Source organism: Trachypithecus francoisi, unplaced genomic scaffold, assembly GCF_009764315.1.
Source record: "Trachypithecus francoisi isolate TF-2019V2 unplaced genomic scaffold, Tfra_2.0 Lachesis_group13, whole genome shotgun sequence".
Taxonomy (NCBI): domain Eukaryota; kingdom Metazoa; phylum Chordata; class Mammalia; order Primates; family Cercopithecidae; genus Trachypithecus; species Trachypithecus francoisi.
In genome coordinates this window covers 83329683-83357088 of record NW_022681458.1, presented here as the reverse complement: position 1 = coordinate 83357088, position 27406 = coordinate 83329683, and the positions used below count along the sequence as shown (strand labels likewise).

The window sequence follows — 27406 nt, the reverse complement described above, 5'->3', positions numbered from 1 at the left end:
TAACATCATGAAAATTTTGTTTGATTTCTTTATGCCTTTTCACAATTCAGTATTATGTCTATTTCTAGCTACTTAATAGTGCCAGAGGTAGGTAGTGAAAGGGTGATAGATTACAAACTTTGTGACAGATATTCTTAAGCCACCCTAGTCATATAGCTTATTATACCATACACTACATAGCACTTTAGATGTGAAAGAGTAAGAACCGTGAGGAAAGGTGTCATCTATTAAAAACACGTGAGAAAGATGTGGTTTGATACAACTGTTTCCACAATGCTGACTATGTTTTCTACTTAAAGTATGTCATCCTCTAATAGTCAACGACTTTCAATAACTCCTCCTCCTATATCCTTGGATTCATACAGTCGTCCTCCTAGTATAGGCCTTGCCTAGCCACAAAAATCCTACCTGGTAGATCACTGACATAAATTTCCAGACTTTTAGACTTCTGGTACCGATCTTTCATGTTCTCAGTGTCCATTCGTGCCCACGGCTATGTTGCATTAGGTGTGACAGTTAACAGCAGAGCTGAATTAGAACTCTGGTTGTTGACTTCCAATCTTTTGTTCTTCACTTAATTTGAAATAATTACCAGCATTATAATTGTGCCAGAAACTGTGTGTTGCTTACCTTACTGTGAAGCCTCCTCTTAACAAAACCCTAATTTTTAGCTGGGCAGTATTCTGCCTACTATTTTATCTTCCCCAGAGAATAAGCTTCTCTAAACCAACAATCATTTTTTGTATTCTTCAGTTTCTCTATGAACATTAGTTTTTCTTCAAATTCAGGCTTTCAATTTCATTTCTGTACTCAAATGTGTGTTCACAATTTGTCTATGGGAAAATGCCTTTAGGGGACATCTACTTAGGGAAAAAAATGCCTGGCACATTAAGTATTTGTCACAAATATTTACTGATTAAATGACTCAGAAAAAAAGGCTCTTTTCATTAAGAACTGCAGACATTTTACTTTTTATGGACTTGTGCATTAAAAAGAAGAAACACTACTTTTTTCTAAATGCAACATCTCAAAGAAAAAAAGCAACATTTTCAGAGTCATTTTAAATTTGCTTCTTCCTTGCATCTTTCAATTTTATGCTTTTTTTGGCCTGATAACAGTAGACATTCCATACTCTAATGCTTCTAAACGTCCTGGTTGAAAAAAATAAAGTTAAGGTCTTCATGCTTAGATGTATAGCTTTCTACAATTTACAAAAAATGCATTTCAAGATAGATCATCACGTATTTCAAAATAGTATGTCATTAACAATTCATTTTGATGCCTTCCTCTATTCCTAAGAAATATATAAATACCTCTTACCTTAGTATTATATTTAGGTCAATAAAAATAATGCTATTTTATTACCAAAACATGTCTAGCTCAACCTTACTTTCTTTTATTCGGACAATCAAACACAAAGTAAAATAAAAACAACAACATTTTATTCAACAAGTTTTTAATAATGTGATGAAACAGAAGTCTCTAAGAAATTTATTTACCTTACACCGTTTTCAAAGGGGTTTCTAAAACTGCCAACAGAAATTCATTAAAAGGCAGCCAGCCAGTACAGCATGGGCTTATACAGAGTATTACAATTGTTTTGTTCCATGAAGTCTATCACTCTTCTAAAATCAAGATTTTTACAGAAGCTGGTAAGAAGTGCTTGAAAACTATCAGTATGCTGAAAAGTAGCCGATTCTACAAATTCCTCACTACATCTGTGGACCAAAATAAATAAAACTGATAATGGATACATTAAGTGTATCTTATTCCCTATTTCTTTCTTCCCCCCCCTCCTTTTTTTTAAATTAGAGACAAGGTCTCAATCTGTCACCCAGGCAGTTGTCCTCCTAGTATAATGGCATGGTCATAGTTCTCTGCAGTTTCAAACTCATGGGCTAAAACAGTCCTTTTACTTCAGCCTCCCATGTAGCTGGGACTACAGGCATGCACCATCATGCCCAGGTAATATTTTTATTTTTTGTGGAGATAGAGTCTTGATACATTGCTCGGGCTAGTCTTGAACTCCCGGACTTAAGCAATCCTCCTGTCTCAGCCTCCCAAAGTGTTGGGATTACAGGTATGAGCCACCGTGCTGGGACTTTTATCCCCATTTCATTTGTAATCCTATTTTCTTGAATTAAGGGCATCTCTTTTTTTAAAGGTAATAATTACATTGTCGTCCTTCAGTAAATGATTAATTTACCTAAATTTTAATAAATATAAGCCCACACACCTCTCATCTTATTGTACTATACAAAAGTTAGTTAATATTTTCAACAAATGTTTGCTGTTAATACTAATAAATACATATAAAATCATATCTTAAGCCCAGAAATATCTTGAATCAAAAAATGATTAAGCAAAATATCCATGGTACTCAACAAGAAAAAATAAAAGGCGTCCAAATAGGAAGAGAGGAAATCAAACTATCTGTCTTAATAGACAATATGATTCTATACCTAGAAAACCCTAGAGACTTTCACAAAAGGCTCCTAGGACTGATAAACGAGTTCAGTAAGGTTTGAGGATACAAAATCAATATACAAAAATCAATAACATTTCTATATGCCAATAGCATCCAAGCTGAGAGCCAAATCAAGAACGCAATCTCATTTACAATAATAGCCACAAAAAGAACAAAATACATAGGAATATAGGTATTCCTATATAGGTATAGGAATATAGGTATTCCTATATAGGTATAGGAATATAGGTATTCCTATATAGGTATAGGAATATAGGTATTCCTATATAGGTATAGGAATATAGGTATTCCTATATAGGTATAGAATATAGGTATTCCTATATAGGTATAGGAATATAGTATTCCTATATAGGTATAGGAATATAGGTATTACCAAGGAGGTGAAAGATCTCTACAACAAAAATGACGAAACACTGCTGAAAGCAATCAGAGAAGACACAAACAAATGGAAAAACGTTCCATGGTCATGGATAGGAAGAATCTACATTGTCAAAATAGCCATACTGCCCAAAGTAATTTACAGATTCAATGCTTATCCTATCGAACCACCAATGCAATTTTTCACAGAATCAGAAAAAAACTATTCTAAAATTCATATGAAACCTAAAGAGCCTAAATTGCCAAAACAATCTAAGCTAAAAGAACAAAGCTGGAAGCATCACACTTACCTGACTTCCAACTATACCACAAGGCTACAGTAACCAAAACAGCATGGTACTGGTACAAAAACAGACACACAGACCGATGGAACAGGACAGAGAATCCAGAAATAAGACTGCACACCCATGACCACCTGATTTTTGATAAAGTCAACAATAACAAGCAACGGAGAAAGAACTCCCCTATTCAATAAATAGTGCTGGGATAACTAGCTAGATGTACACAGAATATTGAAATTGGACCCCTGCCTTTCACCATTTACAAAAATTAACTCTACATGGATTAAAGACTTAAATTTCTAGGAACAAACCTAGGAAATACCATTCTGAACATCAACCTTGGCAAAGAATTTATTACTAAGTCCCTAAAAGCAACTACAACAAAAATAAAAACTGACAAGTGAGAACTAATTAAACTAGAGCTTCTGTACAGCAGAAGAAACTATCACAGACAACCTACAGAACGGGAGCAAATATTCACAAACTATATATCTGACAAAGGTGTAATATCTAGACTCTATAAGAAACTTAATTCAACAAAAACAAAAAATAACTCCATTAAAAAATGGACACAAACACTCCTGAAAAAAAGATACATGGAGCCAACAAATATACATAGAGATGCTCAACACGCTTAATCACAAAAGAAATGCAAATTAAAACCACAATGAAATACTATCTCATTCTGACACGAGTCAGAATGGCTATTGTTGGCCGGGTGCAGTGGCTCACACCTGTAATTTAATCTCAGCACTTTGGGAGGCCAAGGCAGGCGGATCATGAGGTCAGGAGATTGAGACCATCCTGGCTAACACAGTGAAACCCCGTCTCTACTAAAAATACAAAAAAATTAGCTGGGTGCAGTGGCGGGTGCCTGTAGTCCCAGCTACTTGGGAGGCTGAGGCAGGAGAGAGGCTGAGGCAGGAGAAAGGCGTGAACCTGGGAGGCGCGGCTTGCAGTGAGCTGAGATGGCGCTACTGCAGTCCAGCTGGGTGACAGAGCAAGACTCCATCTCAAAAATAAAAGGCTATTAATAAAAAGTCAAAAAACAATAGATATGGGCAAGATTGCAGAGAAAAGGGAACACTTCATACACTGATAGTAGGAATGTAAAGTAGTTCATCCACTGTGGAAAGCAATGTGGAGATTCCTCAAAGACTTAAAACAGAACTATTATTAGACCCAGCAATCCCACTACTGGGTATATACCCAAAGGAAAATAAATTGTTCTACCAAAAAGACACACGCCCTCACATGTTCACTGCAGCACTATTCACAATAGCAAAGACATGGAATCAATCTATATGCCCATTAACAGTGGACTGAACAAAAAAAATGGTATACATATGCCCAGGAATATTACGCAGCCATAGAAAGAATGATATGTTATCCTTTGTAACAACATGGATGCAGCTGGAGGCCATCACCTAAGAGACATAATGAAGGAACAGAAAACTAAATATCACATGTTCTCACAAGTGACAGCTAAACATTGAATATCCACAAATGCAAAGATGTGAACAACAGACACTGTAGACTACTTGAGTGGGGAGAGTGGTGGCAGGGGCATGGGGGTGGGGGTTGAAAAACTACCAATCAGGTACTGTGCTCCAGGATCATTTGCACACTGAACCTCAGTGATGCACAGCCTGCCCACCTAGCAAACCTGTACACGTACCCTGAGCCTAAAATAAAAGTTGAAAGAAAAATAAATAAAGCACTGTGTCCCTAAAAAAAGTATCAAACTACATGCTTAAAAATGAATTTGTTTTATTGCATGTAAATATGCCACAATATTATTTTTTAAAGAAAAAAGTTTTTTCAATTAGGGATTTTTTCTTTAAAAATAATATCAACAACAAAGAAATTCTTAAACGTAAGAAAAAATTAATGATTTTATCTATTCTGAAATAAAATGTTGATGGGCTGTTGCTTCTCTTTCAGATTTATCACAGGTTGCTGTATAGACTTTGGGGGTGAGGAGACTTGTTTTTTGTTTTAAATTAACTTTTTTACTTCTTTAGTATTTAATGTTGAGATGAATGGCCTTTGATGTAAATTATACTCCTGGAAGGAACAAATCATTGTCTCAATAAACTAGAGAAAAACCCAGAATTCTGCACTGCAGATATTATCTTCTAGCAGAATGTTATCTCCTAAATTTTATATATAATATATGGAGAACTGGAATTCCGCTGATGCAATTTTTGTAATGTGTTAACCAAAATCAGAACATATAGAACTAATGTTGGGGGTTTTGGGATATCTTTTAAGATTAAAAAATGATGAAAAAAATATACTTCCCATGAAAATATTTTAATAGGAGAGTGATTAAGAATAGAGCTGTTGGCGCGCCCAAGATGGCCAAATAGGAACAGCTCCAGCTTCCAGCTCCCATCGTGAGCGACACAGAAGATGGGTGATTTCTGCATTTTCAACTGAGGTACCGGGTTCTTCTCACTGGGGAGTGTCACGTCAGACAGTTGGCGCTGGTCCGCGGGTGCAGCCCGACCAGCGAGAGGTGAAGCATGGCAAGGCATCGCCTCAACTGGGAAGCGCAAGGGGGAAGGGAATTCCTTTTCCTAGCCAAAGGAAATTGAGACACACAACACATGGAAAATCGGGTAACTCCCACCCTAATACTGCGCTTTACCAAGGGTCTTAGCAAACGGCAAACCAGGAGACTATATCCCACATCTGGCCCAGAGGGTCTCATGCCCATGGAGCCTCCCTCATTGCTAGCACAGCAGTCTGAGATCTAACTGCAAGGCAGCAGTGAGACCCGCGGGGGGCGCCCACCACTGCTGAGGCTTAAGTAGGTAAACAAAGCCACCAGGAAGCTCAAATTCGGTGGAGCCCACCACAGCTCAAGGAGGCTGGTCTGCCTCTGTAGACTCCTCCTCTGGGGACAGGGCATAGCTAAACAAAAAGCAGCAGAAACCTCGGCAGAGGTAAATGCCCCTGTCTGACAGCTTTGAAGAGAGCAGTGGATCTCCCAGCATGGAGGCTGAGATCTGAGAACAGACAGACTGCCTGCTCAAGTGGGTCCCTGACCCCTGAGTAGCCTAATTGGGAGACATCCCCTACTAGGTGCAGACTGACACCTCACACCTCACACGGCGGGGTACACCCCTGAGACGAAGCTTCCAGAGCAAGAATCAGACAGCAACACTCGCTGTTGAGAAATATTCTATCTTCTGCAGCCTCCGCAGCTGATACCCAGGCAAACAGGGTCCGGAGTGGACCTCAAGCAAACTCCAACAGACCTACAGCTGAGGGTCCCGACTGTTAGAAGGAAAACTAACAAACAGAAAGGACACCCACACCAAAACCCCATCAGTACGTCACCATCATCAAAGACTAAAGGCAGATAAAACCACAAAGATGGGGAAAAAGCAGTGCAGAAAAGCTGGAAATTCACAAAATCAGAACGCATCTCCTCCTTCAAAGGAACACAGCTCATTGCCAGCAACGGAACAAAGCTGGACGGAGAATGACTTTGACAAGTTGAGAGAAGAAGCCTTCAGGCGATCAAAAGTCTCAGAGCTGAAGGAGGAACTACGTAACCAGCACAAAGAAACTAAAAACCTTGAAAAAAGAATGGATGAATGGATAACTAGAATAATCAATGCAGAGAAGACCTTAAAAGAACTGATAGAGATGAAAACCGTGACACGAGAACTACGTGACAAATGCACAAGCTTCAGTAACCGACTCAATCAGCTGGAAGAAAGAGTATCAGTGATTGAAGATCACATGAATGAAATGAAGTGAGAAGAGAAGTGTAGAGAAAAAAGAGTAAACAGAAATGAACAAAGCCTCCAAGAAATATGGGATTTGTGAAATATGGGTCTTTTCTTATGTGAAAAGACCAAATCTACGTCTGATTGGTGTGCCTGAAAGTGACAGGGAAAATGGAAACAAGTTGGAAAACACTCTGCAGGATATCATCTAGGAGAACTTCCCCAACCTAGTAAGGCAGGCCAACATTCAAATTCAGGAAAGATGGAGAACTCCACAAACATACTCCTCGAGAAGAGCAACTCCAAGACACATAATTGTCAGATTCACCAAAGTTGAAATGAAAGAAAAAATGTTAAGGGGAGCCAGAGAGAAAGGTCAGGTTACACACAAAGGGAAGCCCATCAGACTAACAGCAGATCTCTCGGCAGAAACCCTACAAGCCAGAAGAGAGTGGGGGCCAATAATTAACATTTAAAGAAAAAAATTTTCAACCCAGAATTTCATATCCAGTCAAACTGTTTCATAAGTGAAGGAGAAATAAAATCCTTTACAGACAAGCAAATGCTTAGAGATTTTGTCACCACCAGGCCTGCCCTACAAGAGATCCTGAAGGAAGCACTAAACATGGAAAGGAACAACAGGTACCAGCCATTGCAAAAACATGTCAAAATGTAAAGTCCATCGATGCTAGAAAGAAACTGCATCAACTAGTGAGCAAAATAACCAGCTGATATCATAATGACAGGATCAAGTTCACACATAACAATATTAACCTTAAATGTAAATGGACTAAATGGTCCAATTAAAATACACAGACTGGGCCGGGTGTGGTGGCTCAAGCCTGTAATCCCAGCACTTTGGGAGGCCGAGACGGAGGGATCACGAGGTCAGGAGATCGAGACTATCCTGGCTAACACGGTGAAACCCCATCTCTACTAAAAAATACAAAAAACTAGCCGGGCGAGGTGGCGGGCGCCTGTAGTCCCAGCTACTCGGGAGGCTGAGGCAGGAGAATGGCGTGAACCCGGGAGGCGGTGAGCTGAGATCACGCCACTGTACTCCAGCCTGGGTGACAGAGCGAGACTCCGTCTCAAAAATAAATAAATAAATAAAATAAAATACACAGACTGGCATATTGGATAAAGAGTCAAGACCTATCAGTTTGCTGTATTCAGGAGACCCATCTCACATGGAGAGACACATATAGGCTCAAAATAAAGAGATGGAGGAAGATCTACCAAGCAAATGGAAAACAAAAAAAAGCAGGGGTTGCAGTCCTAGTCTCTGATAAAACAGACTTTAAACCATCAAAGATCAAAAGAGACAAAGAAAGGCATTACATAATGGTAAAGGGATCAATTCATCAGGAAGAGCTAACTATCCTAAATATATATGCACCCAATACAGGAACACCCAAATTCATAGAGCAAGTCCTTAGAGACTTACAAAGAGACTTAGACTCCCATACAATAATAATGGGAAACTTCAACACCCCACTGTCAACATTAGACAGATCAACGAGACAGAAAGTTAACAATGATATCCAGGAATTGAACTCAACTCTGTACCAAGTGGACCTAATAGACATCTAGAGAACTCTCCACCCCAAATCAATGGAATATACATTCTTCTCAGCACCACATCGCACTTATTCCAAAATTGACCACATAATTGGAAGTAAAGCACTCCTCAGCAAATGTACAAGAACAGAAATTATAACAAACTGTCTCTAGGACCACAGTGCAATGAAACTAGAACTCAGGATTAAGAAACTCAATCAAAACCGCTCAACTACATGGAAACTGAACAACCTGCTCCTGAATGACTACTGAGTACATAATGAAATGAAGGCAGAAATAAACATGTTTTTTGAAACCAATGAGAACAAAGATACAACATACCAGAATCTCTGGGACACATTTAAAGCAGTGTGTAGAGGGAAATTTATAGCACTAAATGCCCACAAGAGAAAGCAAGAAAGATCTAAAATTGACACCCTAACATCACAATGAAAAGAACTAGAGAAGCAAGAGCAAACACATTCAAAAGCTAGCAGAAGGCAAGAAATAACTAAGATCGGAGCAGAAATGGAGATAGAGACACAAAAAACCCTCCAAAAAATCAATGAATCCACGAGCTGGGTTTTTGAAAAGATCAACAAAATTGATAGACTGCTAGCAAGACTAACAAAGAAGAAAAGAGAGAAGAATCAAATAGATGCAATAAAAAATGATAAAGGGGATATCACCACCAACCCCACAGAAATACAAACTACCATCAGAGAATACTATAAACACCTCAATGCAAATAAACTAGAAAACCTAGAAGAAATGGATAATTTCCTGGACACTTACACTTTCCCAAGACTAAACCAGGAAGAAGTTGAATCCCTGAATAGACCAATAGCAGGCTCTGAAATTGAGGCAATAATTAATAGCCTACCAACCAAAAAACGTCCAGGACCAGATGGATTCATAGCCGAATTCTACCAGAGGTACAAGGAGGAGCTGGTACCATTCCTTCTGAAACTATTCCAATCAATTGAAAAAGAGGGAATCCTCCCTAACTCATTTTATGAGGCTAACATCATCCTGATACCAAAGCCTGACAGAGATACAACAAAAAAAGAGAATTTTAGACCAATATGCCTGATGAACATCGATGCAAAAATTCTCAATAAAATACTGGCAAACCGAATTCAGCAGCACATCAAAAAGCTTATCTACCATGATCAAGTGGGTTTCATCCCTGGTATGCAAGGGTGGTTCAACACATGTAAATCAATAAACGTAATCCAGCATATAAACAGAACCGAAGACAAAAACCACATGATTATCTCAATAGACGCAGAAAAGGCCTTGACGAAATTCAACAGCCCTTCATGCTGAAAACTCTCAATAAATTCAGTATTGATGGAACGTATCTCAAAACAATAAGAGCTATTTATGACAAACCTACAGCCAATATCATACTGAATGGGCAAAAACTGGAAGCATTCCCTTTGAAAACTGGCACAAGACAGGGATGCCCTCTCTCACCACTCCTATTCAACACAGTCTTGGAAGTTCTGGCTAGAGCAGTCAGGCAAGAGAAAGAAATAAAGGGTATTCAGTTAGGAAAAGAAGAAGTCAAACTGTCCCTGTTTGCAGATGACATGATTGTATATTTACAAAACCCCATCGTCTCAGCCCAAAATCTCCTTAAGCTGATAAGCAACTCCAGCAAAGTCTCAGGATACAAAATCGGCCGGGCGCGGTGGCTCAAGCCTGTAATCCCAGCACTTTGGGAGGCCAAGACGGGCGGATAGCAAGGTCAGGAGATCGAGACCATCCTGGCTAACACAGCGAAACCCCGTCTCTACTAAAAAATACAAAAAACTAGCCGGGCGACTTGGCGGGCGCCTGTAGTCCCAGCTACTCGGGAGGCTGAGGCAGGAGAATGGCATATACCCGGGAGGCGGAGGTTGCAGTGAGCTGAGATCCGGCCACTGCACTCCAGCCTGGGCGACAGAGCGAGACTCCTTCTCAAAAAAAAAAAAAAAGAAAAAAAAAATCACAAGCATTCTTATACACCAGTAACAGAGAAACAGAGAGCCAAATCATGAATGAACTCCCATTCACAATAGCTTCAAAGAGAAAAAAATACCTAGGAATCCAACTTACAAGGGTTGTGAAGGACCTCTTCAAGGAGAACTACAAACCACTGCTCAGTGAAATAAAAGAGGACACAAACAAATGGAAGAACATACCATGCTCATGGATAAGAAGAATCGATATTGTGAAAATGGCCATACTGCCCAAGGTAATTTATAGATTCAATGCCATTCCCATTAAGCTACCAATGACTTTCTTTACAGAATTGGAAAAAATTGCTTTAAAGTTCATATTGAACCAAAAAAGACCCTGCATTGCCAAGACAATCCTAAGTCAAAAGAACAAAGCTGGAGGCATCACGCTACCTGACTTCAAACTATACTACAAGGCTACAGTAACCAAAACAGCATGGTACTGGTACCAAAACAGAGATATAGACCAATGGAATAGAACAGAGCCCTCAGAAGTAATACCACACATCTACAGCCATCTGATCTTTGACAAACCTGACAAAAACAAGAAACGGGGAAAGGATTCCCTATTTAATAAATGGTGCTGGGAAAATTGGCTAGCTATAAGTAGAAAGCTGAAATTTGATCCTTTCCTTACTCCTTATGTGAAAATTAATTCAAGATGGATTAGAGACTTAAATGTTAGACCTAAAACCATAAAAACCCTAGAAGAAAAACTAGATAATACCATTCAGGACATAGGCATGGGCAACGACTTCATGTCTAAAACACCAAAAGCAATGGCAACAAAAGCCAAACTGACAAATGGGATCTAATTAAACTAAAGAGCTTCTGCACAGCAAAACAAACTACCATCAGAGTGAACAGGCAACCTACAGAATGGGAGAAAATTTTTGCAACCTACCCTTCTGACAAAGGGCTAATATCCAGAACCTATAAAGAACTCAATCAAATTTACAAGAAAAAAACAAACAATCCCATAAAAAAGTGGGCAAAGGATATGAACAGACACTTCTCAAAAGAAGACATTCATACAGCCAACAGACACATGAAAACATGCTCATCATCATTCACCATCAGAGAAATGCAAATCAAAACCACAATGAGATACCATCTCACACCAGTTAGAATGGCAGTCATTAAAAAGTCAGGAAACAACAGGTGCCGGAGGGGATGTGGAGAAATAGGAACACTTCTACACTGTTGGTGGGAGTGTAAACTAGTTCAACCATCATGGAAAATAGTGTGGCGATTCCTCAAGGATCTAGAACTAGAAATACCATTTGACCCAGCCATCCCAGTACTGGGTATATACCCAAAGGATTGTAAGTCATGCTGCTATAAAGACACATGCACGGGGCTGGGCATGGTGGCTCAAGCCTGTAATCCCAGCACTTTGGGAGGCCGAAATGGGTGGATCACAAGGTCAGGAGATTGAGACTATCCTGGCTAACACGGTGAAACCCTGTCTCTACTAAAACATACAAAAACTAGCCGGGCGAGGTGGCAGGCGCCTATAGTCCCAGCTACTCGGGAGGCTGAGGCAGGAGAATGGCGTGAACCCGGGAGGCGGAGGTTGCAGTGAGCTGAGATCCGGCCACTGCACTCCAGCCTGGGCCACAGAACGACACTCTGTCTCAAAAAAAAAAAAAAAAAAGACACATGCACACGTATGTTCATTGTGCCACTATGTACAATAGCAAAGACTTGGAATCAACCCAAATGTCCATCAGTGACAGACTGGATTAAGAAAATGTGGCACATATACACCATGGAATACTATGCAGCCATAAAAAAGGATGAGTTCGTGTCCTTTGTAGGGACATGGATGCAGCTGGAAACCATCATTCTCAGCAAACTATCGCAAGAACAGAAAACCAAACACCGCATGTTCTCACTCACAGGTGGGAACTGAACAATGAGATCACTTGGACACAAGAAGGGGATCATCACACACCAGGTCCTATTGTGGGGAGGGGGGAGGGGGGAGAGGGGTGGGATAGCATTAGGAGATATACCTAATGTAAATGACGAGTTAATGCGTGCAGCACACCAACATGGCACATGCATACATATGTAACAAACCTGCACGTTGTGCACAGGTACTCTAGAATTTAAATCACACACACACACACACACACACACACACACAAAAGAATGGAGTTGTCCCTTGGTATCAGGACCTCCTTCTATGAATACCAGTATCTGCAGACATTCAAGTCCCTGAATAAAAATAACGCAGTATTGGCATATAACCTATACCTACACTCCTATATACTTTAAATCATCTCCAGATTACTTATAATAGTAAACACAATGTACATGTTATATAAATAGCTGTTACATTACATTGTTTAGGGAACAATGACAAGGAAAAATGTCTGTACATGTTTAGTACAGATACATCTTTTTTCCTGAGAATTTTCAATCCACAATTGCTTGAATCCACAAATGCAGAAAACACAGATATGGAGGGCTGAGTGTACTAATGAATCCACAAATACAGCATTTCATTTGCTATCAAACATCCTAATAGATACATGAAGCTTGGAAAACTGTTGCGGCAACATTTAAGGTCATTTTGTACAATCTCCATGCATTTGGAAAACTATGAATTCTCAGTTTTACTGAACTACAAAGAATAGGGATATTTACTTTTAAAAGACAGAAATTGCTTTTCTGTTGTTGTTGTTGTTTTTTTTTAGATGAAGTCTCACTCTGTCGCCCAGGCTGGAGTGCAGTGGTGTGATCTCAGCTCACTGCAACCTCCACCTCCCAGGTTCAAGCAATTCTCCCTGCCTCAGCCTCCCGAGCAGCTGGGACTACAGGTGCCCACCACCATGCCCAGCTAAATTTTGCATTTTTAGTAGAGAAGGGGTTTTGCCACGTTGGCTAGGCTGGTCTTGAACTCTGGAGCTCAAGTGATCCGCCCACCTCGGCCTCCCAAAGTGCTGGGGTTACAGGTGTAAGCCACAATGCTTGGACTGTTTTTCACATTATATACATAAAACAAGCAAATTTTTGAAGAGACACAACATGCAAAAAACGTAGAAAGCAAAAAAAACCATTGCTATCACCATTACATCCATTATTAGTTTTGACACATTTCCTTCTAGTCTTTTAATATGCATACTTTTTTAAACATGTTTCATCATCAAATCATTTATACAGTTTGCATAAAAGCAGATATATTGTAAATACATAGGATCATCATTGCATGGTAACAGTAGCTTTGTGCCACCCTATATTTTACATCTTCTACAAAATTTAGTGTGATCAAAATTATTTCACATCATAATTACTATAACAAAAATATATAATCTTGGTTTTCAGAGAATATTCTTATATAATGACATTTATATAATTTCCATTTAACCATATGCTTAAACTTATTAATCACATAATCCAGTATATAAAAATGTACATGGTTTTATAACTATATGCATCTCTAATTAATTAACTAGAACACTTTTTTTGATGACTTACCTTTAATTGTTGTTTTCTAAAAGTATCCTGAATTCCTGTGTACTAATTTTGGTTTTTAGCTAAAAGAAATGCTCTCAAAATTACGAATATTTTCCCCTAGCATTCTGCTGAAATGTTGGCAGCTTAATATATTTGGCTTCAGTAATTCATCCTATTTCCTTGATTGGAATTGATCTCAACAAGACAGTGTGCATTTGGAAAACACTGATTATATTTAATAAAAAGTGAATGCATGTCAAGGAACATTCTATTCTGTGTAATGAGGCTTTATAGATTAGGTCTAATTATCACTGATATAAAACAAAAAATCCTTTATATGTTGAATACCAATTAGCTTTCCTCTCAGAACAAAAATCTAGTGAACTTAAAATCACAAAGATATCTTTGGCATAAATAATACAAGTAAGAATCTGACAACATGAAACAAAAATGTTTAAAATGATAATTTTTAAAGTTTCTAATAATGACTTTAAAACTGATGTAGTGTATATAGAATGTGTAACACTGTGGTTCATTAAAATTCTAAGAATCTGGTGACAGATTTAGTCTAAGTCAAAATTTTTTTTGTTCAAAAAAATAGAAAACCCTAGAATATATTTCCATATATTTCTATAAATCTCAGATAAACACATTTTGACATTTTAGAACTACCAATAAAGAGACAGGTAGATCTGGACATAACTTCTTTCTTTAAAAGTCATGGACTACAATAGAAAACAGGTTACATGATGTATGCAAAAGATTACTTTTTCAGAACCCTTGAGTTCTAGTTATGTCTCAGCCTTGTGTGTGACCTTAAAAAATTCCTTTAAGCTTCCAAACTCAAACCTCTTACAGAATGAGGGAGACCTTTTCCATTTCTAAATCATAAAATTTAAGGGTAAGATAGGATAGAAAAGTTCCCTATTCACAAATAAAATATTAATTGCCAAAAAAAATTTTTCCTATGCATTATAATGGGACAGAAGAGAGACAGGTTCAAAGAAGAAGGAAAATATCAACTTTAGGTGGCTGAGCATTTTAGCCTTTTTGAAACATTGTTATGCATATGATCTCATTTTAATCTTGCCATAATCCTATGAGACAGAAGTGTAATATATTTATATATATTATAATTGTTTCTATTTGGCAGATAACAAAGTTGTGGGAAAAGGGGCATTATTTTGTTATTGTTCAGAATTACAAGAGTATTTCATGGATTAACAAGAATCTAGGTCTCATCACTCCTTAACTGGGACCCCTTTCAATGCAGCTAAAGGGAATAATAAGCACATGCAGCTGAATATAACTAAGGAACAAAAGGAAAGCATTAAAGAAAACATACAGAAATGAGCATTAAAGAAATGAGATCTCCTTGGTGGGTTCTTTTTGCTGACTAGTGAGGATGTATACTTAACACCATAAGCTCAAAGGGAGCTGTGGTGATATGTTCAGAAATGTGCACCAATTAATGTAAAAACTGAATTTCTGCAAAAACCAGAAATTTTATTCACCTAGTTTTAAGAAATGACAAAAAAACTTATCAAACTTGTGAAAATGCAACATATAGTGTGGCATAATCAAATGGACAAGATTCTTCCAAAACACTAGGGCATATATATCCTCTTTCAGACTGACTTATAATAATAGGGTCTTCATATTCAAATTAGTTTTTAAGACTAGCTGTACTTTTCAGGAAACTAATGTTTTCCTATATTTCATATGAACATGCAGATGCTTTTATACCTATATAAACTGTAAAGTTATTGGTTGAATTAATAAAAACAGAAAAAATTTACTTATTTATGAAAAAGATACCTATTATGTCAAAGCTCCTTGTTACTGAAACACAGTTAATTGAGGCCTTAATGAGTGCTTACCACAAAGTTATATGTACTAATTAAAGAAAGGCAATGCTCCAGAGTGTAGTGAAATTTACTTCATTTAGGTTATGGTACTACTTTTTGGTTCAAAGACTATACTTTTTAAAAAGTGGATACCTGCGGTCCATCTCTGGCTTCATAGAAGTCACCCACTCTTATTTTTGCACTGAAGCTGAAATTGTCCCTTGAGATATCCATTATTCCATTTCTGCTGAGATACTGAAAAAATCACATATTTTTCCACTTCAGGTTTTAATAATTACAACCCAGCTTTGATGTATAGCTAGCTTCAGGACACTAATGTTTTGCATATTCTATCAAGGGGCTATAAATTTATAGGAGATCAATTTAGGTTAAGTACAATAGTCCCATACAAGAGAATATTTAGTATCAAGGAACTTTATCTGAGAAAGGAGTACACTTTTTTTTGTACATGATCATGCTTAATAGGCACCAAATGTACATTATTTGGTGAAAAGTATGTACCTTTATTACTTCAGGGTACTGCCTAAGTTTCTTTCCACATGGAGCATAATATGCTACTTCTCCTTGAAGGCGCCCTCCAAAGTTTCTTATTCTTGTCTCTCTCTGCCAGCTACACATAACAGAAATGAAGGTTATAACATACTTAATTTTAAGACAGCTTTTAAAAATTAAAAATAAGTTAAAGTATACATGTTCTCTAGAAAACATGAAAAATGAAAACAAAAACTCCTCAAACAACCCAAATATATTGTCAAAATTATTTAGATTTCTAGCTAATTCAACTAAAAAATTAATTATTCAATTTATATATTAAACTCCATCAAAATGTTTAGAAATCATAATTGATTACTTTGGGTACTCTGACATTTCAGTAACGTGTCAATGTGTAGTGATTTTTACATCTGAAAAGCTTTAAGGGAGGAGTAAAGTAAACCTGGCTCTCTGCTGGTTGGGGTTCACATACATTCAGTCTAAAAGCTGTCATTTCTAATTAAACCATTTTAGTCAAACTCTGGTTGAGTCCCTCAATTTTGACCAAAGTAGCTTTTACTGTCCTTTAATTCTATCTTCACAAAAACTTCTCACAATCTCGCTGTACTGTTGCCCTTTGCCATCTGATTTGCTCTTGGTTCTTTATCAGTCATGTTTCTACTTGGCTGTATCATCCCACCCCAGCTCTGCCATACCTCCAGGAAACAGGATTAATTTCAGTTTTCTGATATACCAAATTCCTTGCCCTTTGCTCTAGCTCTTCCGCTCTAATAAATACTATGCAGCTATGAACTTCTTTTATTAATTTTAGAGAATGAAAAATCAAGTATATATCAAACATGCATAAATATATGGGGGAAAAAGAAAAAGGGAAACCTTATTTTGCATACCCATATTCCAATGGAATACGCAGTTCACGTTCATCTGTTACTCTTCTTCTTTTGGAAGTGCCTTTAAAAAAATTCAATTGGTTAATATAAAAAATTCAATAATAGAGATAATAATCTTGATCGTTTAGAAACTTTTCTTTTAAAAAGTATATGTTAATGACTTGGATTATTTAGTGTATTTCTGTAATTTATACATTATTTTTAGATGGTTTTCAATAAAACACTGTATAAGGCAGGGGGCTTTTTTCTTCTTTTAGGTCTGAATGACAGAATAACTAGTTTTTCTCTCTAAAGAAAATACAATTCAAGGTAAAAATATAGACTTTTCCTCTCATTTTGTTATTAAAGAAATGGCTAGAGAAGCAGGACAGAAATAGAGGCTTCAGAAAACTTTTTTAAATTGTGGACTTTGAAAATATGAGTTTTCGGATGCTGAAAAATTTCAACAGCTGGCTCATACATTTAAAGACGATTTAATTTCTATGTCCATATACATCCATAGTCAAAAACACTACCAGGTCTTTTAATTAACCTAAACCACCAAGGAACAGGATTATGATTTTATGTAAAAATTTCCAAAGACCAAGATCAAGTTTCACAAACATAAATAAACTCATCTAAAATTAGTAGGCTATCATACTGGTATGTGGTAAATGAAAGCAAAGCTAGAAATTGACAAGAGAAGAATGAAATAAGTAAAATAAAATATTTTACTGTATATATCTATATTTTCTTAGACATGGAATGAGAACTGAGAGTAGTTTTGGAATATTAAATGTAGAAATGTTTAATGAAGACCTCTAGGAATTTATAAAAAGTCAAATAGGAAAAAAAAGGACATGGCATGTTAATGGAATAAGATTGCTACTCTCTAATAGAAACGACACTGGCTATATGTTGGGCAGATAGCATCTTAAGTAACCAAGTGAGCTTTTTTATAAAGTACAGTTGGCCCTTGAACAACATGGGTTTGAACTGTGAGTCCACTTATATTCAGATTTTCCTCCACCTCTGTCACCCATGAGACAGCAAGACCAATCCACCTCCTCCTCAGCCTATTCAACATGAAGATGAGAATGAAGATCTTTATAATGATCCACTTCCACGTAATGAAGAGTCAATATATTTTCTCTTGCTTATGATTTTCTTACTAACATTTGTCTTTTCTCTTTATTGTAAGAATACAGCACATAACACATACAACATATATTAATTGACTATTCACGTTATCAGTAAGGCTTCTGGTCAATAGTAGGCTAACAGTTAAAATTTTGAGAAGCCAAAAGTTCCATGTAGATTTTCGACTGTGTGTGGAGCCAGTGCTTTTAAATCCTGCATTGTTCAAGGGTCAACTGTACAAAGAAGTCCAACTGTCAATTACATTCTACATTCTAGAAGCACAAACTGAACACAAAAGCAGAAAAGGTTTAAAACCAAAAGAACTGTCATTAATCAGATCCTTAAACTGGAAAATCAGGGGGAAAAAAAGACCAGGTAATGAGTCATATCCGTTGAAAATACATGCTGACCTTCCTTAGCCAACCTAAAATCTAACTTTAATCTTGATTCCAGTGAGATCATCTCCAGAACACTCTATCAATGAAAATTCTTGCTATGGTTTGACTTCTACTTTAGAATAATAAAAATAAAGGGTAGGTACCAGAGTGTGGGCTTGAAGTAAGTGTGGAAGAAGATGTACCAAGAAAAGCAGGTGACTGGGATTCAGAACATAAGGCAGCAGGAGCAGAGCCTGGGGCTTTTGCTATGTGGAGGTTACGAGGTGTTGAGTGAGCTGTGAGACTCATGGAAGGGCTTTTGACAGAGGAAGTTGTTTTATTCAGTTTCATTGAAGTTTTCTCTCCTTCAGTATCACTATCTGATTCATCTTGGTCTTTATCATCATCATCTTCTTCTTCTGATCCTTCTGTATCTGATTCTGAATTACTATCTGATTCTGGGAAGTAAAAGAAGCATTTGTATATTATAACTAGATAATCACCAATAATTTGCAGTTTGTATCTAAGGCTAGCTCAGGAACCAGCAACTGTGAATAAGAACTCAAATGAGCAATTTTCCTACAGAGTAAATATTATAAGCTATTTGAGAACAGTGTATGCAGGCTATAAATCTTCAAAAACTTTTTTTAAAGTGTAAGTTTTACTCAACACTTTAATCATAAAACAGTTCTCATGTGACATTATTCACATGATGAGTTCTGCTTGGTGTCAAAATAATTTTTTATTTAATGGAAAAACTAAAGTAAACAGGGATTAAGTTGACTATTCAAACTAACAGATTCCAATGGCTTATGAAGTACAGTAAGTCAAATATGAGAAAGAGAAATCTGGAACTACCATCATACTTCCATTTGGGCTCTGGAGTAAAAGAAAACCAGTTTCAACATGAGATTCTTGGCTTTTTGGCTGCAGTTTTTCTATTTTACATACAAGACTTCATCAGGCTTTTCAGGCCTCTCAAAAAACTAGGCCTACAGAAATAATTATAGTAGGATAATTCAATAATTTAAGTTTGTTCTAGCTACGTAGTTCTATGTATGATGCATCCGTTCCTTTAGATATGTAAAATCTATTACTCGATTAAACTTGATAAACATAGGAGTAATACTTAAGACTGTTTCCTCATAGTTCACAGAACAATAGCTTCTGTGGAATTCTGGTTTGTGTGATACCATTTGCCTATATTGAAATTCACTATAAAAGTTAGTTTTTAAAGTTATGAATATTGATATTTATGATCTATCATACAAAGTCGTTCTATGGAAACCCCAGGAAGAGTGGTTCTTACCCTGAGCATGAAGTTTGTTTTTAACTTATAGACACTATAAATTGTATAGCTGAGTATATTTTCCTATTCAGATTAGCTGCTAAAAAAATTAGTTGAATCTGTAGTTGACCAGTAACAAATCCACATTTATAATATGTATATCATTTTTGTATTCACAATTTAAGCTCTCTTGTATTTTATGTTTTTAATCTTCTGTGGAATGAGGAGAGGGAAGGAAAATAAAAATGCAAAGAAGTTAACCCCCGATCCAGCAAAAAAAAAAAAAGTGACTCAAAATTAAATCAGAGAGTCATCTAACATGTTATTTAACAAATTTTCTGTTATTGATGGAACATTCATAGAGATTTAGGTGTTTGGTACTTTCTGAATGACTATGACTATAATTTTATCTTTGTTCAAAACAGTTGGTGATACATTTTAACAAGTAGCAGAAGAAACGAAAGAAGAGTGGTCCTGAATGAAATAAAAATTAAGCAAGTTGATGAAATTATGTCTTAATTTATGCATCATTTGTATTCATCCTAAAGTGATTATTTGTTTAATGTCAAATGAATAACAAGCTGAGAATCTGACTTAGGATTTCCAGTATCAATTACTCCTGTATTTTATGAGCTCATTATAGAAATGCACAAAGCTGTGTGAAACATAGTAAATCACACTGATTTTAAGTCTGAATTAAGAAATGTTTTAAAATGTCTGGTTCATATAGCATTTAGAGAAATACTTTAAATTTTAAAATGAAAATAACCTGATTGGCTGTCATCAGATTCATCATCTTCATCATCTTCGTCATCTTCTTCTTCATCATCTTCCTCTTCATCCTCATTTGAATCTTCAGAATCTCTACTACTGGGAATGTCTGAATCTGTTCCTCTGAATTGTTCCACTAAAGGTTTTGCAGGATGGGAGTGATGCTGTGTTTTTACCGGGTTTACATTATTGCTAACTGCTTTTTCCTTCCCTTGACTATGCAGGATGGGAGAGGCAGAGGGCATTACAGGTGTCTGATTGCCAGGGGTTCTTCTCCCACTTGTACTCAAATTTACAGGTGAGGAAAAAGGGGTGCTACTTGCAGCAGCAATGTTTTCATTAATCTTGCTCTGCATTTTAGTTTTGGTAGTAAGTGCTAGAGGAGCTTCTTGAATGACACTTTGAATAACTCCATTTGGTTGGTGATTACCTAAAAGTGCATTTGTCAAGAATGGATTTGGGTGGTTGTTTTCTAATGTTTGTTTTGGATGTGCTGGTGAACTAGAGGTTGCTTTTGGATTTGACAAAGCTGCAATAACCTTCTTCAGGCTCTTAGATGACTCTTGTTTCTTTAACTGTGATGGGAATGCCTGTTTATATTGTTCCTGTTGAAACATAAGTTAAAAAACACAACAAAATGTACCACAAAACAAAGATTGCTCTTATTTGCTTTCAATATCTGAAAACAAATTACAGCTATCATATCACACACAAATTTAAATCATGATATACAAGTGCTATAAAAGTAGCAATAGCTATGACTAGTTGGTTGCTACATTTTGGCTGTAACTAAATAAAATTTAATTAGCTTTTCCCCCTTAAAAATTATATGCCTTTTGACTATCCTCCTTGCTTTACTGTTGCCTCCATTTTCACAATAATCCAAACCTAAAACCATTTTCTTTGCATGAAATAGCCTCCTCTTAGAAATTTCAAGCTGACAAAATACTGTTGATTCTTCAAGATCCAAATCAAGAAGCTGTCCAAATTTCCCAGCATTCTTTGCCTCTTTCCTTTGAGCTCCTTTACCTCTATATACAGATGCTCCTCAGCTTGCCATGGGGTGAATTCCCCATAAACTCATCGAAAGTTGAAAATATCATTAAGTCAAAAATAGATACAATACACCTAACCTACCAAACATCATAGCTTAGTCTAGGCTACCTTAAATATACTGAAAACACTTACATTAGCCTAAAGTTGAGCAAAATAATCTACCAACACAGTACACTGTAGAGTATCGGTTGTCTGCCCTCATTATCATGCGGCCAAGCAGGAGCTGCAGCTCACTGCTGCTGCCCAGCATCAAGGGACTATTGTACCGATTTCTACTGAATGTGTATAGCATTTGCACCATTGTAAAGTTGAAAGATCATAAGTCAAACAATTCTTTTTTTTTTTTTTTTTGAGATGTAGTCTTGCTCTGTTGCTAGGCTGGAGTGAAGTGGCGCGATCTCGGCTCACTGCAACCTCCACCTCCCGGGTTCAAGCGATTGTTCTGCCTCAGTCTCCCAAGTAGCTGGAACTACAGGCATGCACCACCATGCCCAGCTAATTTTTGTATTTTTAGTAGAGATAGGGTTGCACCATGTTGGCCAGGATGGTCTTGATCTCTTGACTTGTGATCCGCCTGCCTAGGCCTCCCAAAGTGCTGGGATTACAGGTGTGAGCCACTGCGCCCAGCCAAGTCAAACAAGTTTAAGTTGGCGACTATATGTACTCTTATGCCACACCACCTTTAGTATACATAGCATATGTCTATATGCCTGAAACATCTAAGGAGATAACTTAACATCTTTGATAAATTCCTCAGGGTAGAAATACTCATTTATTCACCTTTATGGTCTTCCTAAGACATTGCTCAGAACCCTGTGCTTGGTATATGCTCAAAAAACAATTTTAGGTTGCTGAATGAGTAACTTCCTGAGCAAGAACTTCTTTGAAGCAAAGATTTAAGACACTAAGCTGGTGGAAATGGACATTCAACATTCTGTGGGATCTACTTTAGTGTGCCTTTGCATAGTAACATTCCAGAGTAAATAATTTAGAAAAATACAATTTTCTTGGAAAAGATTATAAACCATTAAGCCATAAAATTTATGTCTATAAAGAAACAAAAACTTATTTAACTATTAGAATCTCCTTGAAAACAATACAATCATGATTTTTATTAAGCTACTATGATTAAAATATTACATAAAAATAAACAGCAGCAGAATTATTAAGATCTTTTCAGTTAACAGAAGGAGTTGAATTTCTTAATCTAAGGTAAAATTCTACATTGAAAATGATTGCCTTGAAATTAAAATCAGCAGTGTTGTCAGCATCAGACCTGGGCTCCTAACACTCAAATCAGCAAAGATTTGTGATGGAGATTTCGCAAGTGTAAATGCTGATGGAACGTTATATAAAATACTTACTAAATATTGTATTTATTCTTCTTCTTATTATTTTTAGACAGAGTCTCACTCTGTCACCCAGGCTGGAGTGCAGTGGCATGATCTTGGCTCGTTGCAACTCCCACCTCTTGGGTTCAAGGCTGCCTCAGATTCCCAAGTAGCTGAGACTACGGATGCGTGTCATCATACCTGGCTAATGTTTTTCTATTTTTGGTTTTTTTTTTTTTTTTCTCTCACTCTGTCTCCAGGCTGGAGTGCAGTGGCGTGATCTTGACTCACTGCAACCTCTGCCTCCCCGGCTCAAGTGATTCTCCTGCCTCAGCCTCCCAGGTAGCTGGGACTACAGGCGCATGCCACCACACCCAGATAATATTTATATTTTCAGTAAAGATGGGGTTTCACTATGTTGGCCAGGATGGTCTCGATATCTTGACCCTGTGATCCACCTGCCTTGGCCTCCCAAAGTGCTGGGATTACAGACGTGAACCACCGCACCCAGCCCTTTTTTTTGGATTTTTAGTAGAGAAGGGGTTTCACCATGTTAGCCAGGCTGGCCTTGAACTCCTGACCTCACGTGATCCACCTGCTCTTGGCCTCCCAAAGTACTGGGATTACAGGCATGAGCCACCGCACTCAGACTGAAATACTTATTAAATATTTTAAAGCAGCAGAACTAACAAGCAGTAAGCAATGTAAGCTTTTTCATTTATGAAAAACAACTGGTCGGGCGCGGTGGCTCAAGCCTGTAATCCCAGCACTTTGGGAGGCCGAGACGGGTGGATCATGAGGTCAGGAGATCGAGACCATCCTGGCTAACACGGTGAAACCCCGTCTCTACTAAAAAATACAAAAAACTAGCCGGGCAAGGTGGCGGGCACCTATAGTCCCAGCTACTCGGGAGGTTGAGGCAGGAGAATGGCGTAAACCCAGGAGGCGGAGCTTGCAGTGAGCTGAGATCCAGCCACTGCACTCCAGCCTGGGTGACAGAGAGAGACTCTGTCTCAAAAAAAAAAAAAAAAAAAGAAAAACAATTATGCTGTATTAGTTTAGAAATTAAGATAATTCTTTGCAAATAAAAACTGTCACAAAATATTTGTACCTAAGGCAATATCTTACAAAGAGAAAGTGCTTAATTAGTAATTATTCAGTAAATTATGGAAAATTATACTAGTTAGATGTACTTTTTCGGTGTAATTTTATAGCAAAATTCTTACATAAAATACTTTAATATATACAAGATGTAAATTTTCAGCAGAAAAATGAGTGGTTTCATCTGTTAGAACATAATTATGTAATAATTTTGTAATCTTTTTTTATAGGTAGTAAGTTTTCCTTCTAAACATACAGGTCCAAAGGGCCATGAAAACCAAAGTCTCTTTAGTTTTGTATTTTAATTTTCTGCAACAATTACAGTGTTCCTCACTGTAATTCTAAAGAATCACTTCCCATATATTGACACCAATAAGTTTTTAATAACAGCCAAAGATTTCTATATTTTATTCAAATTGCTCTTTTATAGTACACATATTATCATTTTTAAAATCAGGGGTGATGTGTAAAAAGGAGATGGAGAGAAATTTGAGACCTGTATAGTAGCAAACCTCTTGCTGCTTTAAGATATCCATTTGGGGCCAGGCGCGGTGGCTCACGCCTGTAATCCCAGCACTTTGGGAGGCCGAGGCAGGCAGATCACTTGAGGTCAGGAGTTTTGACTAGCCTGGCCAACATGGTGAAACCGCATCTCTACTGAAAATATAAAAATTATCTGGGGGTGGTGGCAGGCGCCTGTAGTAGCAGCTACTTGGGAAGCTGAGGCAGGAGAATGCTTGAGCCGGGGAGGCGGAGCTTTAGTGAGCCGAGATAGCACCACTGCACCCCAGCCTGGGCAACAGAGCGAGACTCTGCCTAAAAAAAAAAAAAAAAAGCCCATTTGGACGGGAAGAGGAGATGAGTTCCAAAATCTGTCCTACCTCCAAGCTCTTGCTCCCCGAGACCCTGTAGATCACAAAAAGTCCTCCAGATAAAAGTCGATAAAAGAGGGCCAGAGCAGTGGCTCATGCCTGTAATCCCAGCACTTTGGGAGGCCAAGGAGGGCGGATCATGAGGTCAGGAGATCGAGACCATTCTGGCTAACATGGTGAAACCCCGTCTCTACTAAAAAATACAAAAACAATAGTCGGGTGTGGTGGTGGGCACCTGTAGTCCCAGCTACTTGGGAGGCTGAGGCAGAAGAATGGCGTGAACCCGGGAGGTGGAGCTTGCAGTGAGCCGAGGCCGAGATCCCGCAACTGCACTCCAGCCTGGGCGGCAGAGTGAGACTCTGCCTCAAAAAAAAAAAAAAAGTTGATAAAAGAAAGCTGACATAAGATCTACAAAATTCCACTCCTGGTCTATGTATGCAATCAATCTATATGGATTTAAGTTACATTGCCTTCAGTGTAAGGGTACTGAAGGATTCAATGATTAAGTAACCTTTAAGAAAATAATGAACTAATGAGGGATGCAGGTAGGTACCTCTAACTCAATAACAGGTACTGACAAAGAGAAGGTAATCTTTTAGAGTTGAGTCTAATGTGAATGTCCAATTTTATCATCTGTAAATGAGGATAATATTAGTAGCACTCACAGATGTTATAACCTATAAGTTAATGTATGTTCAGCAATTAAAACAATGGCTGGCAAACAGTAAATGCTCTACAAGTGTTATCTAATTAAGTTGCCTAATGATAATGTTTGTAATATTGTGTTCAAACATAATGGTTTGCTACTCTAGGCTGATTCTAGAATACAAAGCAATATTCATTTAATTATTAGAATTTTGCTGGACATATGAATGTAGTCTATGTAGTAAAATCAACAGCAAGAAAAACAAAGATGAGAAAATTCTCTGAAGAGTGTTTCCAGTGTTTGTGTAAGTAGAAGTTATATTTCATATAATTCATTGAGAATGGCAAAGGAATTTTTTTTTTTTTTGGTAGAGACAGGGTCTCACTATGCGGCGGAGGTTGGTCTCAAACAGTCCTGGGCTCAAACAGCCCTTCTGCCTTGGCTCCCAAAGTGCTGGGATTACAGGTGTGAACCACCATGTCTGGCCAGAAAAGTGATTCTTTATGAAGGGTTTTTACACTTAAAGTGTATACATTCTAGAACTATAGAGGTAAATTACTTGAGTCCATTTTTTTGAAAAAGAATATATTTGGCTGGATGTGGTGGCTCATGCCTGTAATCCCAGCATTTTGGGAGGCCGAGGCAGGCAGATCACTTGAGGTCAGGAATTCGAGATCAGCCTGGCCAACATGGTGAAACCCCATCTTTACTAAATATACAAAAATTAGCCTGGTGTCATGACGGACGCCAGTAATCCCAGCTATTAGGAAGGCTGAGGCAGCAGGATCACTTGGATCCGGGAGGTGGAGGTTGCAGTGAGCTGAGATTGAGCCCCTGCCCTCCAGCCTGGGCAACAGATCAAGACCCTGTCTCAAAAAAAAAAAAAAAAAATTGATATTAGGAAAAAAAGGACATTAATTTTAAACCCAACTAATTGTGAAGCTTGTCTTATTCAAACATACTTATCCCCTTATTTCTAAATCCTTAGATCTTGGGTGTGGGGGCTTACCTTAGGGATGGGTTGCAGGGGAGCTAGAATGACATGATTGCATTGCCAAAAATACATTAAACAGATACATATATGAATATAAAATCAGAGACATTTAGTTTTCTGATGTACATATTCTATTCCTGGAGACTAAGAAGGTATAAAAATGAGGGTAGAATTTAACTTAAACTTGTGTATTATAAGACAATATAGAAGCTCTATCTGTTTCTAGTAGTAAAATTCTTGTATAAATAATTTGTAACTCACCCGTTTGGATCTCAATTCACTGGTCAATGAACTAGATTCTTCAGAGGTATTTTTATTCCCTGCTTTAAGAACATCAGGAGAAGGAACTATGAGTTTCATGTAAGTTTCCTTTTTGGCTTGATTTACCAAAGATAAAGGTTTCACATTGGACACCAATCCCGTAGACTGTATCACACTGGTGTGTTTGTTCACAGATTCCTCCTTTGCCTGAGAGCTTTGGAAAATAAATGGAAGCTGCTGTGACAAAACCTGAGGCTGCTTCTGCTGGGATTGGAATGATGAGTGAGTCTGGGATTCAGACACAAGAGGTAATGGCTGGTGTATTCTTTTTTCCTGGGCTTTTTCAGTTGCTTTCTGTCCATCTGCTTTTGGGTCTGAAATACCATGTAATAGCACCTAGAAATAAAAATGCAAAGGTA

At 37.6% G+C, this 27406-nt stretch overlaps 1 protein-coding gene across 24 annotated transcripts in view; it reads right to left on the bottom strand.

The window, feature by feature from the left end:
• BAZ2B (bromodomain adjacent to zinc finger domain 2B) overlaps positions 1 to 27406 on the bottom strand; it is a 343885-nt gene that overhangs the window by 129568 nt on the left and 186911 nt on the right. For 15 of the 24 annotated variants that reach the window (XR_004441758.1, XM_033231361.1, XM_033231356.1 and 12 more), the window contains 6 exons: positions 26988 to 27383; positions 20725 to 21331; positions 18832 to 19125; positions 17172 to 17232; positions 16291 to 16399; positions 15922 to 16023 (listed from right to left, as the gene is read on the bottom strand). Coding sequence is in view for 23 of the 24 variants with exons in the window: in XM_033231361.1 (XP_033087252.1) it covers positions 15922 to 16023; positions 16291 to 16399; positions 17172 to 17232; positions 18832 to 19125; positions 20725 to 21331; positions 26988 to 27383 (1569 nt within the window). In the remaining variant the exon portion in view is untranslated. The remainder of the gene's footprint in view (positions 1 to 15921; positions 16024 to 16290; positions 16400 to 17171; positions 17233 to 18831; positions 19126 to 20724; positions 21332 to 26987; positions 27384 to 27406) is intronic. The other 9 variants (XM_033231377.1, XM_033231365.1, XM_033231367.1 and 6 more) reach the window with 3 other exon arrangements.